Raw genomic sequence first — 16767 nt, 5'->3', positions numbered from 1 at the left:
ACATTTGACCAAGCGACCAATTTTGCCCACATGAGTGTTCGAGTATGCCATTACTCATGGCTCAAAACCTAAAATTAAATTTTGATGACATAATGATCTAAATTTAATGCAACAATGTAACCGAAAAATCCCTTGCTCAAACGGACAAATGCTTTTGGTTTCACATCTTTTCCTGGATAGCTTCCAAGACACTCTTTGTCTTTGTTTTTCTCTTTTATCTGTAACTAGCAGCGTGTGTATCTGTGTCTGTGTGTTCATACAGCTCCAAGCTGTAGTTGACTTCCTGCAAGGTCACTGCACAAATATATCTGTCATGACACCGGTGACAGATCTTCGCTTCATTCACATGCAAATTGCTCCGTGTCCAAAAGGTGTGAGGCTTTGATTCTAATATTATCTGCGTAACACATCATATTCAAAGTGATCTGAATGATTGATTGGGTGACCGTGCTGGTACATTTGTGCAGAAATATTAATGATTCAGGTGAGCTTGTTTAAAATAGAAATTAAAAAGGTTTGTGAAGTGCTCCACTGGGACAAACGTGCACTGAAACATTCAATTTAGTGAGCTAAATTTACTCACTCTTCGTTCCGAAAGGGACACGTAAAAAGAAATTAGCTGTCAAAGTGTCAAACTGATGATATTGATTTGCAAAAGAATTGACTTGCAAATGCATGACCCCTGTTCCATTTCCTTATTTCCACAAACAGACTGGATGCATATCAGTTATCAGATTCATTTAGCACCAAACCTGCAATTTATTCAACAGTCCCCCTGCGGTCGACAATTTTAGCCCTTAAAACTAATCTTTGACAATCAAAATACATATTTAATTCTCCTGAAAATATTTTTTTCTTTGTTTAAATAGCTTGAATGTAACTCTACACCTCAGCTTCATTAAGTATACACAGATACATGAATATGAAAATTACCCCACCTCCACTCAGTGAAACTGAAAGTATCATGCATCATGTTCTGGATATGAATCATGTGACTTTTTGCTCGGGTCTCGCGAGATGTTGCGGAAAGCTTTCCAGTGTATGTTATACTACTACATTTTAAGGTTATATCTTCATTTAATCTATGTTTGGCTATCATGTGTTTTTCTTTTGTTTTTTTGGGTACAATTGCTTTGAAACAATACAAATAAAGCGCTACATATCTGACTTTACTATACAATTAGATATTACATATAATTTCATAGTGTTACATATTTTATAGGTGAAAAAGAGTTATGTATTGTGTAAAACGGCTTTTTATCTCATAATTAGAAACACCACATTAATTAACGTTATATGTTTGCACTTGCTAAGTGCGTCCCATCGGGTTAAAAACACTACATGCTCACTTGGGATCTTCATGCCCACTAGAACACTAGGTCCAAAAACGGAAATACGTCCTGAAAGTAGTCAAGTGGTCAAGTGCAAAGACCGGAAGTGGGGATATTTGGACGCGGCCTGAAACTGTGAGCTGACACAGCAGTGCTGTGATCATTTTAGCCCAAATCTACGCGCCTAATCTTTGCATATTTATTGATCCACAGGGGTCAAATGAGTTGATGTGATTGGTTATGACGTCATTAACTGTGTCAGTTTCAAACCGCATGTTTTAAACTGCAGTTTTATGCAGAAATAATTCAACAATGGTTTAAAATGATAAATTTACACATGTGGTTTGTCAAAAAAAACGAATAAACATATAAATAACATTAAAAAGTTGATTTTCACCACAGGGGGTCTTTAAAGGGATAGTTCACCCATAAATGATCATTTACTTACCCTCGTGTCATTTCAAACCTGAATGACTTTTTTTTCTTCTGAAGAACACAAAAGAAGATATTTTGAAGAATGTTGGTTACCAAACAATGCCGGTACCTATTCACTTGCATTCATTTTTTTGTCTATACAACAGAAGTGAATGGGCCGCCCAGTATAGATTTCATTGGCATGCTTGCATTATTATCTCAATATCATAATTATTTTAGCAAGTGCATCACTGAGATGGACACAAAACCTGTCTGACTTCCTGTCTCAGCATCTCCCCTTTTACCACCGTGTTAAGCCACTCTGATTAATGACCCTCTCCTTGCAGTTTGACCTTGTTCAGGTGCCACAATGCTCGCTTGGAGGCCAGATGGTCTGCAGTTTCCCACCTAGGGTCTACCTGGCCTAATTATGGCACCGGTATCCCAACAGTCCCTCTTTCCATCTGACAGCACCCGACACGTTTACCTGCTAACATCATCATCATCAATAACTACTCCTGCCTGCAGGGCGGCGCTGCATGGATGCCCTGTAACAAAGCCATGCTATTGAATATCTCATAAAGATCCACAACAGGGTGCTGCATTCATTACCTTCTGGGGAGCAACATGACGGAGGAGAATCGAATGAATGGTTGCGGCAATGTTGTTACATTCTGCTCTCGGTTCTTTTTCCAGCAACTGAGATGTGTTAATGGATAAAGATTGAGACAGCAGCAGCTTTCCCCCGTTGTCTAAATGTCTGATGCCCCCCGCAGGGAGAGGAAATCAAGCACAGCTTCCCCAGGCCCAAACACTAGAGCAGAAAGCCGGATGGGATGCGGCATTGGCAGAGAGGAAAACAAGCTGTCTTTGATATGTAAAACGGACACTTGGGAATTCATAACACTGGTTTTGGAAGCCATAATCCCAGAATGATTGAAACAGGATTCAGAAGGCAAACAACATTTTGTATTCCTATAGAAATAATGAATTTAAATGGGCATACATAGAGAGTCTGTTGCATGCGGTTGACACTGTACTGGAAAACGCAAAGGGCAGGAAAATGTGGTTGTCCGCCAAACAATTTACATACAGGATTTACTGTTGATATGATCCCTGAAACTGAATGACCGGATTAAATCGGTTTAAAACACCCTGTCCCTCTGGTCTGGAGCTAACCGCAGACCTTATGCTTTTATTGTCTGGCTTTAACATATATAAATACCTGTGAATAATTCCACAGACCCAGTGGCAATCACATGGAGCTTGAATTTAAATCCGCTCAAATTTGTCGGAAATTCCCTGTGGGGAAAAGTACTTGATTGAGTCGCCATTGATTAAAGCGGAAGCAGTTAATTGAGAAAGATGTTTGACTCAAGGAAAGATGATAGAGTGAGAAGGTTCTGATCAGGCGATCCGTACAATTTCCCAAAATGTTGGTAGAAAGGTTTTCTGTGAGAATGCACAAAAAGGTAGGCCTACTTATAGATATTTGGATGAGAAAACCAAACAGAAGATAAATACAAACAATAAAAAAAAATCAGAAAAAAAGTGCATAACTGTCCAAATATTGACATCAGCAGGTAAAGGTTCCGAGGATTTGAGATCACTGTTTTCTCATAAAATAGTTTGAAACGAGGAAGGTAATTGAAAAATTCGAGAACCAGCTTCAATCGCAAAAATAAAATATTTACCTCAAAATAACAACAGCGACAATTTATTCGCCCCCTCATGTCCTATTACAAGCCAATTTGACTTCCTTAGTCCATTCCTTTCTATAAAAGACTTCTTTATTCAGTTGTGTGGATATAATACAATGGGCAGTCGTGGGCCTAATGGTTAGAGACTCAGACTTATAACCCAAACATTGTCGTTCGAGTCTTAGTACCAGTAGGGACTGTAGGTAGGGGGAGTGAATGATCAGCACTCTCCTCCACCTTCAATACCACACTGAGGTGAGACCCTTGGGCAAGGCACCGTTCCCCTCAGCTGATCCCCGGGCGCCGCAGCAATGGCTGTTCACTGAGTTGGGTGTGTGTTAACTGTGTGCGTTACTCACTGCTGTGTGTGTGCACTTGGACAGGTTAAATGCATAGCACAAATTCACATCACATCGCTTTTGACTGAACAAGACCATCGGCAAAATGGATGTACGGCTCTGTGATCATGTCCCTGGGCTTTGATTAACATTTATCTGTTGTGTTATTTGTTCAATTAACTGTTGTGTTGCGAACAAAATAGTCATACACTTTGGAAACAATATGAGTTAAATAATAAAAGGGGTGGACTGATGTCTTTGATCATTACATCTGGAATGTATTGAGTGCCTAGAACATTTTGAAAATAAAAGGCAAACAACAGGTAGAAGTAATAAATTAAAATGACAAAGTTAACTTTTTTACTGTACTGTTGCAGCTATTATTAAAAAATCTAAAAGTAAAATATATTTAAAAAAATATCACCATATTAAAAGAATAGGTAAACCCAAAATGAAAATTCTGTCATCATTTACTCACCCTCTTGTCATTACAAAACTGTTTGTCCTTTTTCTTCTGCAGGACACAAAAGAAAAGATTCTGAATCATGCTGGTTCGCAATGACTTGCATTGGTTTCCATACAATAGAAGTGAATAGGGACCAATGTTTTTTGTTTACCAACATTCCACAATGTACCCTATTTTGTGTTTTGCAGAAGATAGAAAGTCATACAGGTTTGAAATGACAAGAGAGTGAGTAAATGATGAGAGGAAATTAATTTTGACGTTAACTATCCCTTTAAGATATAAGAATGAGCATAATTGCCACAATTCATCACATACAATAAAACTGAGCTGCACATGCTGTGAAAAAGCTTAAAGGGTGTTTGTGTTGTTACTGCGTATGTGTGTGGGTGTGAAACAGAGAAATGGAGTGTGAGAAGCAGACCAGGTGCTTGTGCACTGCTCCTTTATCTCACACACTTCTTCCATCTGTCAGTGTGTGACTCGTAAGCACACCAGGCCCGTCACCTCCACAGCGGGAGCAGCAGACACTGCCATGTGGCTCCCTTAATGCCACATTATGGGATTCCAGCACTGCCTGGCAAAACATCCTCTCTGGCAGGAGGGCTGCCAGCAAATAAAGGCAACCGTGCTGGTGAGGTCTAACAAAGTGGGTGTGCACTTAATGGGTGTTTTTCAGTTTTACTAGCTTTACTACAGGGCAATTCCTGGGTATTGAACATGACATTTTCAGTTAAAACTTGAAATATAAATTAAAAAGGTATTTATTACCAATATTGAATAATATGTTTATATTTTCAGAATATCGGTCTATGCATGAGTTTTCCGTTTTAAAATTGAACACGTTATGATGACAGAAAAGGATGTGTGTTTTTGAGAGACAACATACTTTATTACACGGCGCTATGGAATACTTGATTCTGATTGGCCAGTTGCGAAATTCCAAGGGTTGTTATTCTCAGATAAAAATGAGCTCTTGTAGTTTTTTTCTCTTGTGGCAAGTAGCTGTGTAATAAGTGGGATAATGTACAAGCAGCCGGCTGTTATTGCGAAATAAGCCCATCCACTGTGAAACAAGACCTGATCACACTGTCGGGGGTTATTTATGCGATACTAGCCCCTTTATGAAGAATATGGACCGTTATGGATTTGAAAGACTATGGAAAACAATGCTTTAAAAACAAATTGTTTTAAAGACTTTAAAAGAGACTTGACATGGGTATTTAAACTGCTAAATACTGACATACTGACCCTTTGGTAATCTTAAAGTTGAGATTTCACTCGTGAAAAAAGGTCAGCTATATTTCAAGGAGGCTTTTAACACGTTAAACTGTGTTCACAGTTACACAGAAGAAAAATCTAAATTTTGAACCAAAACCATCTACAACAGTTTCTCAACCAAAACTGTCAAATATACCGGCATGTACTTGTGGAAAGCTGTTCACCAGGGGAGGCATAATCTGACACCCGCCAGTTTAAAAGCAGTGTTGAAATCAGTAAAAAAGAATAACTTAAGAAATCAGATAATTTTCAGGTTACAGCAGAGTAAGCCGGTATGCGTTTCAAGGGTTGCCTATGACAATATGTTGAGTTCATTTATAATTCTGCTGTAAATGTCATTTGAAATAAACAGAAAACTGCTTACAAATATCAGACGTGAAATCATGTGAAAGCATATTAAGTGTGTCAGTAATCCAGCAGCACTGGGACATTTACATATTCTCCTGTGACAGCAACCATATGGAGCACGACACGATTTTGATTAAAACCTGCATTTCACTTGTGTTATTTTGCACATTTCTTTTCAGTTCATTTGCATAGACATAGATTGTGTAATGTTATCTTTTATAGAGGCACGCTCCATATAACCAATGCGACCAAGACACACTTCTTTGCTCATTTAATACAAATCTGAAACATTTCTGTGTATTTACACAACAAGCGTTTATTAAATCAGCGCCTAAATACCCCATTGTGTATTTTGGCCTATATAAATTTGCCTTACTTCTGAAAGACATCTGCTTGCTGCATGCTTTGTCTTTCTTTTTATGTCCCGACCAAGCCGACCCGGCCAATGACTGCTTGAGGACAGCTGTGGACATTTGAATAAGTTCCCTGGGAGGTCGGCAGTCGGTGTTTCAGAGCAGATGGCATGGGAGTTTCAGTGTCGGCCTGAAAGCGAGAGCGGGCACAGCACCAGCCTCAGCGCATGGCACCTAGCATGTCTCCCTGTTTCTGTCACATTACTCCAGAGAAAATGTGTGTTTGGGTGTATCGGCACCTGTGTGATGGCATAAGCATTTCAATTCCAAAGTAGCTGCCTCATTAATTTGTACTACTCTGCCTTCTTTATTCCTTAATTCCCCCCTAGTGATCTAATTTCAGCCCTTAAAAAGCAATCCAATTACATGTTGGCTTCGGTTTTACCACAATACAGATATAAACCGATCTCAGTCTAACAGGTTGCCGTGAGCTTACAAGTCAGTACTCTACATGAGCAGAGGTGACCTGATCCGAAAAATAGGAACTGCAACTTGTAGCATCTTAAATCACACATAGTTACATCAACACAATAGATGCTAAAAGGACACCATGTGTGTTTACAGTATTTACAGAGCATTTTGGGGATCAAGTTGGTGGCATATTTATACTTTCACCCTGACGGAAGAATGACGGGGTAAACCAACTGTAAAGCTAGTCTATGAAATTGAGCTGTGACCCCTTGACTTCACAAAATGAATATTTGTTGTTGTTTATACATAAGATCATCAGTTTCAATATGTGTGGTTCTCAAATGCAAACATTCTGTATATGCAAGCTATCTTAAGCCTGTTTTAATCAAATTTAAATGAGTTTTTAAATAAGCCAAATACATTTAAATAAGTTTTACAACTATTGACCAATGCATGTTCGAATCTGATCATTTAAAATGTTTCTCAGAAATGTTTTCTTACCGTCTTTGATCTTGAGTGAGCTAAGGTTAGATGAGGTTTCGGTGGGCGCTTGAACGCAGTAGACCTCTCTGGTCTGAACCCCGCCTCCGCAGAGCCCTGTCTGGTTGCTCCGACGACGGTCCTGTTGGCTGAGAAGCACGTCTACCCTGCAATCGCTCCATTCTGTGCTTTTCCAATTATATCTGCAGGGAGAGAGGGAGGCACATTTAGCCAACGGATGTGTGGCGATGAGCATATAATGTTCTCTTAACACATCTCACTTATCTTTATTTATTCTCTGTAGGCTGTGAGGACGGGTGACAATAATAATAAACTGTAAGTCACCCTGTTGTTTAAGAGTTATAAATAAATATAAATATATACTACTAGTACTACTACCATCACCACAACATTTGAATATAGTTAAATGCTTAAAGTGATAGTACACTCAAAAATGGCTTATTTTATTATTTATTTACCTCATGCTATTTTAAACCTGCTACAGAACCCAATATCAGATATTTTGAATAATGTTGGTAACCAAACAACATTGGACCCCATTGACACAAAACCATCAAGATATTTCTCAAAATATCTTCCTGTTTTCCACAGAAGAAAGAGTAATTTACAGGTTTTGAACTATATGAGCAGGACATACTTTTTCTTTTTGGCTGAACTGTTCATTCAAAATTGGTAGTTTAGACGCATACATTTGTTATGATATTTTACAAAAATACATTACATTTACATGTTTGCTTTTGCAGACGCTTTTATCCAAAGCGAAAAAAGTGAAAGAGTACGCTCTATCCAAACCGGCCTTTGACTAGTAGTGTAGTTGTTTTGGGAAACACACCAAAATTTGAATATCAAAGGCTGTGACAGTCAGGATATGCAGTATGGTCAAAAATTTATTGAGCTTTATTGAATTTGACGTCTTGCCTGCTGTGTTTTGATTTATCATGTCAGTGACAAAACCTGACAGACATCTTTAAGCTGAGCCATGGATGGAAATGTTGCAACAGTACAGAACAATCATTAAACAAACACTGTCATTTTGCTGTATGAAAGTAAATTACCACACAGAAAAACATTACAAAAATAAACTGTTAAATGGCTCACTTAGAAAGAATACTTCATTGTATTAATAGGCCAAAATTGGTTTAAGGTTGTTGCAAAGTCAACAATTTTTACAACTAACAAATTATATTTTTCATAAACTGTTTTCTCCTCATGTCTTCATCATCAGTATTGTTTAATGGGGACAGAAAGCATAAGCTAAACAATAAAGGATTATCTTTCTATAGTCTTTGTTCATCAGTTCTTCTACTCAATGATCAAAAGCCTGAGGGGCTGCCGCAGGGAAGAGCCAATGTGCATTTGTGTGTATGTGTTCAAATGTCCACTGACCTTCAAGTATTGCACAACCTGCTTCTTGATTTCACAAGAGTTCAAAAAGGCAATCTAAAAGAAGGCACTGCTTGACCGTAGTCAAGCATGTAACTAAACCATGACTTGCTTTTCATTTATTGCGTAAATAAAATGAAAAAAATGTATAGCTCTTTTCTAAAATGACTTTGAATACAATAAAAATCTCCTACACATCCACAAACGAAATAAGTTTGACCCTAGAAACGAAAAGCTTCTATATTCACAGCTCGAGCTGGAAGTTGGCAAGTATGCGACAATGTGTCATATGTGTGCTATTTTGACCCAATTGTAGGTTATAAGAACTTAAACCTGGCTTCTTGACCATTTCCAACTGACTGTGATCAGCTTTCTTTTCATTTATGTATCATGTTTAAAGGTCCATTGTATGAAATTTAGCGGTATCTAGCGGTTTTAATTCCAACCCAACTATTACTCCACCATTCCTATTTAAAGCACTACGGCGGCCGACACAGAACTAAGAAGTTCTTCACGTTTTTGTTTCTTTCTCGAAGGAGATACTGCATTTACGAAACAAGCTCTGAAGAGCAGGTTGTCTATTTAGGGCTACTATAGAAACAACATGTGAATTCCATGTAAGGGGATACGCGGTGAATGTAGATAGAAATTGTTCATTCCAAGGTAATAAAAACATAAAACTTTATTATCGAAGGCCTTTATACATTTCCTTCCATTTCATTTCCGTCAAAAGATCCTTCAAATAATTACACACTGAACCTTTACGATATGTGCTGTGTATTCATTATAAAGATTTTTCACACATTTTAAATAATAGTTAACCATATTAAAACTATACAAAAATAGAAACGTTTAATAATGGTAATTATGCTGTGTCCAAAAACAATCAACTGCTTTGTTTCATTTATCTTTTTTTATTTAGAAAGCTTTGGGTTCTTGTGTAGGATCCTTAAATGATCCCTATTGCATATCAACATTGTAAATGTTATTAGGAATATTAGCATAGCACACCATCAGCGAAGCAACTGCTTTAATCACATTTTTCAAGGTTCAAGATCAATTCTTATGGCTGATGTGTTTCAAAATTTCACTCCTACACTCCAGTCCATTAGAGAAAATATCTTTCTTAATATAAAGGAAATTTTGCTCACACTTTATTTTAAGGTCCAATTCTCGCTATTAACAAACCATTTACTATGACTTCTGGCTCCATAAAATCCTTATTTGGTACTTATTAATAGTTACTATGAGTTACTATGTGAGTAATTGTTAATGAGTGCCAGCTGTCCGCGCACTGGTCTCGTATCACGCCGTAGGAGATCGGGAGCATATAAGAGAACGAGCGACTGGACCTTCGATGAGAGAGGACCGGGCCCGAACATGTTTTATGGTTGTATGGTTTACTTCCGTGTGTTTGTTCTGTGATTTGTTTTGTTCGCTGGCAGTCGGCCGTGAGGGGCCACCGGCTGTTATTATTAATATTAAAACTTTATTTAAATGTCTGCCGGTTCCCGACCACCTTCCTTCCTTGCCTTGAGCTTTTCTACATTGGAGAGACATGCTGTCGGAGAGTCCTCGCCACCGAGTGGCCTCGCGGTGCCAGAGAGTTCGGGCAGCGCGGACGAAGGGCGTCTGCCAGTGGCTGCCTATAGCGGAAAACGGAAGTGCACAGTGCGGCCACCGGCAAAGCTTCGGTGAAACGGCGACCTGTGCTGCCGCGCCCCTGGGTCGAGGTGGGGTGGCTATCGTCCAAGCGGGAGCTGGGGAGTTGCCGCCGTCTACCAGAGGCCGGAGCCTGCGTCCGTCCCCCGAGGGGGAGGAGCAAGGGACGGAGAACACACCCCGACTCCCCGCTAAAGGAGGAGCCACCGCCGGCCGCCAGGGGGCGGACGGTCGTGCCTTCCACCGAGGGCCCAGTGCCACCGCAAGGCACCGCGAAGGAGAGTACCCCGGCTGGTTGAGGACCGGGCGGCAGCATTTCAGGGAACCGGACTATACTTTTTCCTCTCTCCCCTCGCTCCAGGGGCTCCCGTCTCCGTTGTCTCGTCTCGTCGCTGCATGATCCCAGAGGAAAGGTACCCCGAGACTGGGAGACCCCCGTGGGAGGGGGGGCAATCACAGTCTCCGGGGTACCCCCCGGCCTGTGAGGGGCGATGGGGGTATGTAGTCGAGTAGGCGGGGCGAGACCGTGGTTCGATACCGGTGAGTAACTTGTTAATAGTGAGAATTGTTCCCTACACTAAAGTGTCACCCAACTTATTGCTTCATAATTAAATTTATGCAGTTTCAAATAGAGCTTATTAAATAATTATTCTTTACAATTTTTGGAGTTTGACAGCACTTCTTTCTGTTTACATTGATGGTAAAGAAAGCAATAGCCGGTATAAAGTGAGCATGAGACAGAAAGCAGAAAGTGAGCATGAGAGTGAGAACTAAAATAAAATGATTTGGGCGAACTGGACCTTTAAGGAACTTTAGATAAATATTAAAGATGAATGATTACAAGCCATGGCTGTCACTGAGTGACATTTGGTCATAAACCCTTGCTGTAAAGGATTCTTAGTGAAAAAAGTATAAGCACACATGGGATTTGATGAGGAAACATGGCTCCACAGGAGCAGGGTTGACCTCCATATACAACAGAGGGACACATGTTCTGCTCTCCCGTGTGTGAGATCCAGTGCAGCAAGGTGATGAGTAATCGGTAACGGACCAGCCCATCTGTAGGGGAGATCAGATTAGACAGCGTGTCGCCTGTCCTCTAAGACATTCACTATTCATCAGATCATCTCCTCCAGAGTGGCGGTGTGCCAGACCACCAGCATACAGCTATCTCTCCATCTTCCCCAGCGGGACTCCTGCCTTCCCTAAATTCTCCCCTTTAACTCCTCCATCTGTGCTTTAACATGCTCACGGTACACAAAAGCACAGACGGATGCGACATAGTGTAATGAATGCAAGACGTAATAGTTGATTGTTTTTGGTCACAACATAATGACCATTATTAAACGTTTCAAACTTTGTATAGTTTTAATATGGTTAACTATTATCTAAAATGTGCGAAAAAATGTAATAATGAATAAGTAAATGACTCCATTTTGAGAGCTACAGTAGGCCCTACAGCAGAGGGAAAAATGATTTTGTCTCCATTATGAAGTGATGAGAACTGATGCACAACTTACACAACACATGGAGGGATTCCCTCTCCCTGTGGGGAACATGGCTCGTTCTCCTCCAGCTCAGGGCACTCTGCACCCCCCCCCACGTGGAACTGCCGAACCTGTCGCGTGCGTGTGCGCTGGCCCTTACGTCCATTCAGATCATAGCATTCCTTCGAGCAAGCTGACCATTCTGACCAGTCAGTCACCTCGCAGTCTTTGGATATGACACAGGCTTGATACGTCACAGGAAGAGTCTGCTGTTTACAAAGGCTGTAGGGAAAGAAAAGTGGTATGTTAGTCATACATGACAACATAATCCTTAAATCAATTAACAGACAAAATAAAACCCAAGTTTGATTCTCATGTACCCCCACAGTCACATCAGGAACGCTCAGAACTGGGCTAATTTTAACTTGTATTATATTTCTTTACCCTACAGTTTTAAATCATTCAGCCTCAACATGCAATAGGTCAACAAGTAAACAAACAAAATGTAAAGGCAAGCTGTGGCAGCCATCATCACTCATGCATTCATGGTGGTGTTTCTTGTTGGAATGTACGCTTGTGAGCGTTTACTGGCTGTCACAAGTTGTTTTTTTACTAAAATCAAACAAACCAGCGTACTGCACGCAGTTTATGAAGACACTCTTGGGTACTTTAAATGTAGAGGTGTTACAACAGAACGTCACTCTATCGCTTATTCAATAAATTATTATGTTATTATTTTGTGCTCTGCAGAGACAAGAATGTAATTCATATAAATGATGAAAGGTTGTCTCTGCATATTAAACAAGAACTGGAAAAAAATTTGTCTCATCTTGGAAAACATACTTTGTCTTTAAGTAAAACAGACAATTGAGACTACAGCAACATCTTTGGTTAAAGAGCCGTATGGAGGCTGTACTTTATCTTCTGCTGTCTTTATAAAGAGGTAAACATTATTGACTGATGCTGTACTCAACTGATCCCATCCACTTAGATCATTACGGCTATGCAGAATATATCAGAAAGATAACTATCTTACAGTTAGACCCGATATATCGCTGGTTTCCTCAACCTTTTTAAATGTCTTTCTTATTGCTGTCAACAACAAATGCAATTCAATTTAGATACTTATCAAAATAACCATTTCCATGAATATTAATTAAAAGACATAAAATGCTTGTTTTCTGCGACGACTTGGTGTTGAAGGTTAATGTGGCTAAGTCTGTTATCCACACAAGAGCTTATATAAGACATGCAATCGCAACTTTACTTGTCTTTATTTGCAAGCCGAAGAAATCCAAAGCCTACTTGGTTTAACAGGGCCATAATATCCGAAATTAAAGCGATGTGGAAATCTTTATTACAAATTTCGCTGTTTAAGACTTTAAACTACACCTTAAGATGTCTTTTACAAATTCTATAATATCTACATTTCCACGATTTTCCAGACATGAAATAAAAGAAACAGCTGAAAAATAAAAGATTCTGGTCTTATTTTTACTGAAAGAAAATAATGAATACGTTTATATTAATAAAACTAATACAATTTAAATAATTAATAAAATAATGTTCAATAAATAAAAAATAGTTAATTTTGTTGACTGCATTTACGACTTTTATATCCGTATTATTATTTAAAACTGTAAAAAAATTATCTTGATCAACTTAAAAATAAGTAGCCTGGTTGCCTTAAAATTTGAAGTAATTACATTTTAAATATTAGTTTACATAACAAGTTTGCATAAAATCTATTATTTAACTAATATTTTTTATTCAACTTAACTTATTATATATTAAGTTAACTCAAAAAAAAATATTTATAGTGTCTGTATGACTATCTGCACTTTTTATAATAATGTATTTTTTACAACTATCCTTTTTTTAATAATCAAATTTATAATATTGGTTTCAACTCAATGTTTGCCCAAGATTCTCATTCATGATCTTGCCATACATTTGATCCGGGGTGGGCGGCGCATTAACGTTCTCATCAGAATCAGCTAAGCCTCTTTGGGGATTCCAGCCATCTGTGAAGTCAATGAGTAGCTGTAATGTACTGAACTGCCGGGACAGTTCGCATCTTTCGCCCATCTTCCTTTGCTAATCCCTTTTAACAACACATACAGGCAGATATGAGAAGTCCCTATACTGACTCTCGAATGGAAAGACATGGCGTGCATGAAAGAAGCCCTAACAGAATCAAAGAGGATGTTGATGGACATGCTGGGCTTCAGCAGTTCGCTCTGCACGTTTAAAGGGATATGGTGACATTTCCATGTCACTTGACAGTACAGTATTTCTTTTACTAAAGTAGATAAAGAAACGTTTCTGTGGTAGCCGTTCGTCATTAATGACAGAACGAGGACACAAATGCATTGGATATACTGTATGATATGTGCTGTGCCGATCTTCAGGAGACACTTCAGTAAAAAAAGCTCTCGAGCTAACATGTAATGCAATATCACATAGGACTCCTAATCATTCAAGGCCCGTAGCCGTATAGCCTACGATAGTTCGTAAAAGATGCTTTCCAGATTAAATCTATGGTTTTGTTCAATACAAGTGCATTCTGGTCAGGCTAAGGTAATGTTATGATGGGTAGGCAGCGTTTTGGGTCATTATATAGACACAAGAGGATGGCTTCATAAATTCAATACATTTCTCCATGTTAAATCTACTGTCGACTGACAGATTCCCTGCAATCTCCTCTGGCTTTCTTACTCTACAAATCCCCAATAGAAAGAAATTGATGGAAACCAGATTAAATACATTTTTCAGACCACTAAAGAATTCAAAGAGAATGAAGAAAATACATGTATCAATATGAACTGGGTATGTATTAGGAAACAAAGCAAAAGTTTAATATTAAAAGTTGTCAGAATATGTCAGCACAGAATGTTCTGCTCTGAACTGTCTTGTTAGCTGGTAGGAAAGGGTGAATGTGAAATTATTCAGAAACTTGAGAGCCTGTGTAAAAAATACATCATACAAGCGTAATGCCTTGAGCATGGAACGGAGGCTCTTGTGTGTGTTTCTGTAAAGGACCCTATTGTACTGCAGGCTCATGTCAGTAAAGGTGTCCTGTTGAACCTCGGCTTGTCATATCCCTGCGCTCGAAAACAGACATTAGTGCTGCCTGTGCATTCGATTGTAAGTTGTCACACATACACACAGGGACACAACCCTATGAACTTTCAGAAACCTCACCACAGCACAGAGAGGAGAAGAAAAACTACTGCTGGGTGGACAGCTGTGAACCTTCAAAATATATAATGAACTATACTACGTTTTATACTATGTTTCATTTTTTCAAAAGTTTTGAAGTGATAGTCCACCCAAAAATGAAAACTCGGTCATCATTTACAAACCCTCAGATTGTTTCAAACCTGTATACATTTTTTTTATAAATTTGTTTTGCTAAACGCAAAGGAAATATTTGGAAAAATGTCAGTAACCAAACAGTGCTCTTCCCCATTGACTCCCACAATATTGATTTTCCCTCCTATTACAGTAAATGGGGGATGATATCAGTATGTTTCAGGACATTCTTTCAAATATCTTCCTTTTTGTTCAATAGAAGAAATTAATTGATACAGGTTTGGAACAAATTATGAGAGAATTTAATTTTTGGGTGAACTTTCCCTTTAACACCCATAAGGGTTCATCTAAGCATTAGAATGACCCAGAGATGGAGTTTTAATATAGTTAAAGTTATTGCATAAGAACAAGATGTTTTATCAAGTATTAGCATAGCGAAGAAACTCACAATTCCTTGATCAGAATCCCGCATCTACAAGAATAAAAATTCATATCTCACACATGAACACAAAATGTGAAGAAAATATGCTGACCTGAGCTCCGCTGTGCTTCCGCTCCGGTGCACACACGTCGCCTCCCGGGTCTGGTATCCCACCTGCAGGTCCCAGGATTTCAACCCCTGCCTATTCTGCCTATTCCTGGTCCTTTTCTTTTTAATAAGCTCTCGAGTCTCTGGATCTCTCACCTTCCCTTTTTCCCTCACCCTGTCCTTTACACGTTCCCCTTTGTTTTCCTTCAACTCCTTTTTCTCTTTGTTCTTCCGCCGCATGGCCTGTCGGTCCTGCCTTGCTTGGCGGTCCGGCCTTGCCTGGCGGTCTGGTCTCGCCTGGCGCTCCCTTTTCGCTTTCCGTTCTGCTTTCGGTACTCGGCCTTCACGGCGTTCAGGGCGTTCACGGCCTTCACGGGTTTCACGGGCCTGCCGTACGGGTGCGGGGGCAGTGCAGGGACCCCAAGGACCTACCCTTAGACTGTGCAAGCTCTCCTGTCCCTCGCAAGGACCCGGCTGGCAGGTTTGGAACTCTGTGAGATTCGGGCAAGCAGAACCGCCAAAAAGAGGCGGGGCCAAAACGGAACGTAGACGGTTCTGCAGACCCATCCCACAACTCTTGGAGCAGGTGGTCCATGGGGAGAATTCAGAAACCACGCAGTCACGTGGGCAGGGGATAAGGCAGGCCTGCTCTAACCGTGGCTTGGGCTCGAAGTACTCGCAGATGGCGTCTTCGGCAGGCACGCCGTCCGCCTTGTGCACACAGCCTACCTCTCGCGTCTGGATGCCCTCCTCGCCCCGCGTGCACACCGCTGGCCTTGGCACGCCCGCACTGCGCATGGACACTGGCACGCACTGATTCCATGCCCCCAGCTGCCAGTCGTACAACTCCTTGTGCCAATCGCACACGCGGAAGCAGCTCTGTTGGTTGCTGGGCCGTTCCGACTGCAGGCAGTTGGTGTGTAATGTTGTCCAGCCTTCAGAGTGGGCACACCACACCGCTCGGCTTTGACTTCCGCCTGGACCACACTCGCTGCCCATACACCTACCCCACGGCCCTAAAACATTCACACAAAAGAGAGAAATAAGCAACCATTTCAGTTTGACAAAGACAAAGTGAACAGTATTAAATATATGTCAATCGTGATTTGTGCAGAAGTTCAATAACACGATCCGCTTTCACTTCCTGTACTGGTCATAATTAATGTCTGCAGCCTACATGCACTTAAAGCA

General features: G+C 40.1%; 1 protein-coding gene across 1 annotated transcript in view; it reads right to left on the bottom strand.

Annotated features, from left to right (window-relative positions):
- thsd7aa (thrombospondin, type I, domain containing 7Aa) overlaps positions 1-16767 on the bottom strand; it is a 95505-nt gene that overhangs the window by 44004 nt on the left and 34734 nt on the right. The window contains exons 2-4 of the mRNA XM_056741747.1: positions 15581-16592; positions 11766-12014; positions 7201-7382 (exon numbers count right to left, since the gene is read on the bottom strand). Of these exons, the coding sequence (XP_056597725.1) occupies positions 7201-7382; positions 11766-12014; positions 15581-16592 (1443 nt within the window). The remainder of the gene's footprint in view (positions 1-7200; positions 7383-11765; positions 12015-15580; positions 16593-16767) is intronic.

This window comes from Triplophysa dalaica, chromosome 25 (genome assembly GCF_015846415.1).
Source record: "Triplophysa dalaica isolate WHDGS20190420 chromosome 25, ASM1584641v1, whole genome shotgun sequence".
Taxonomy (NCBI): Eukaryota; Metazoa; Chordata; class Actinopteri; order Cypriniformes; family Nemacheilidae; genus Triplophysa; species Triplophysa dalaica.
Note: the sequence above shows the minus strand (reverse complement) of the source record. Positions and strands in the feature narration are given on the sequence as shown.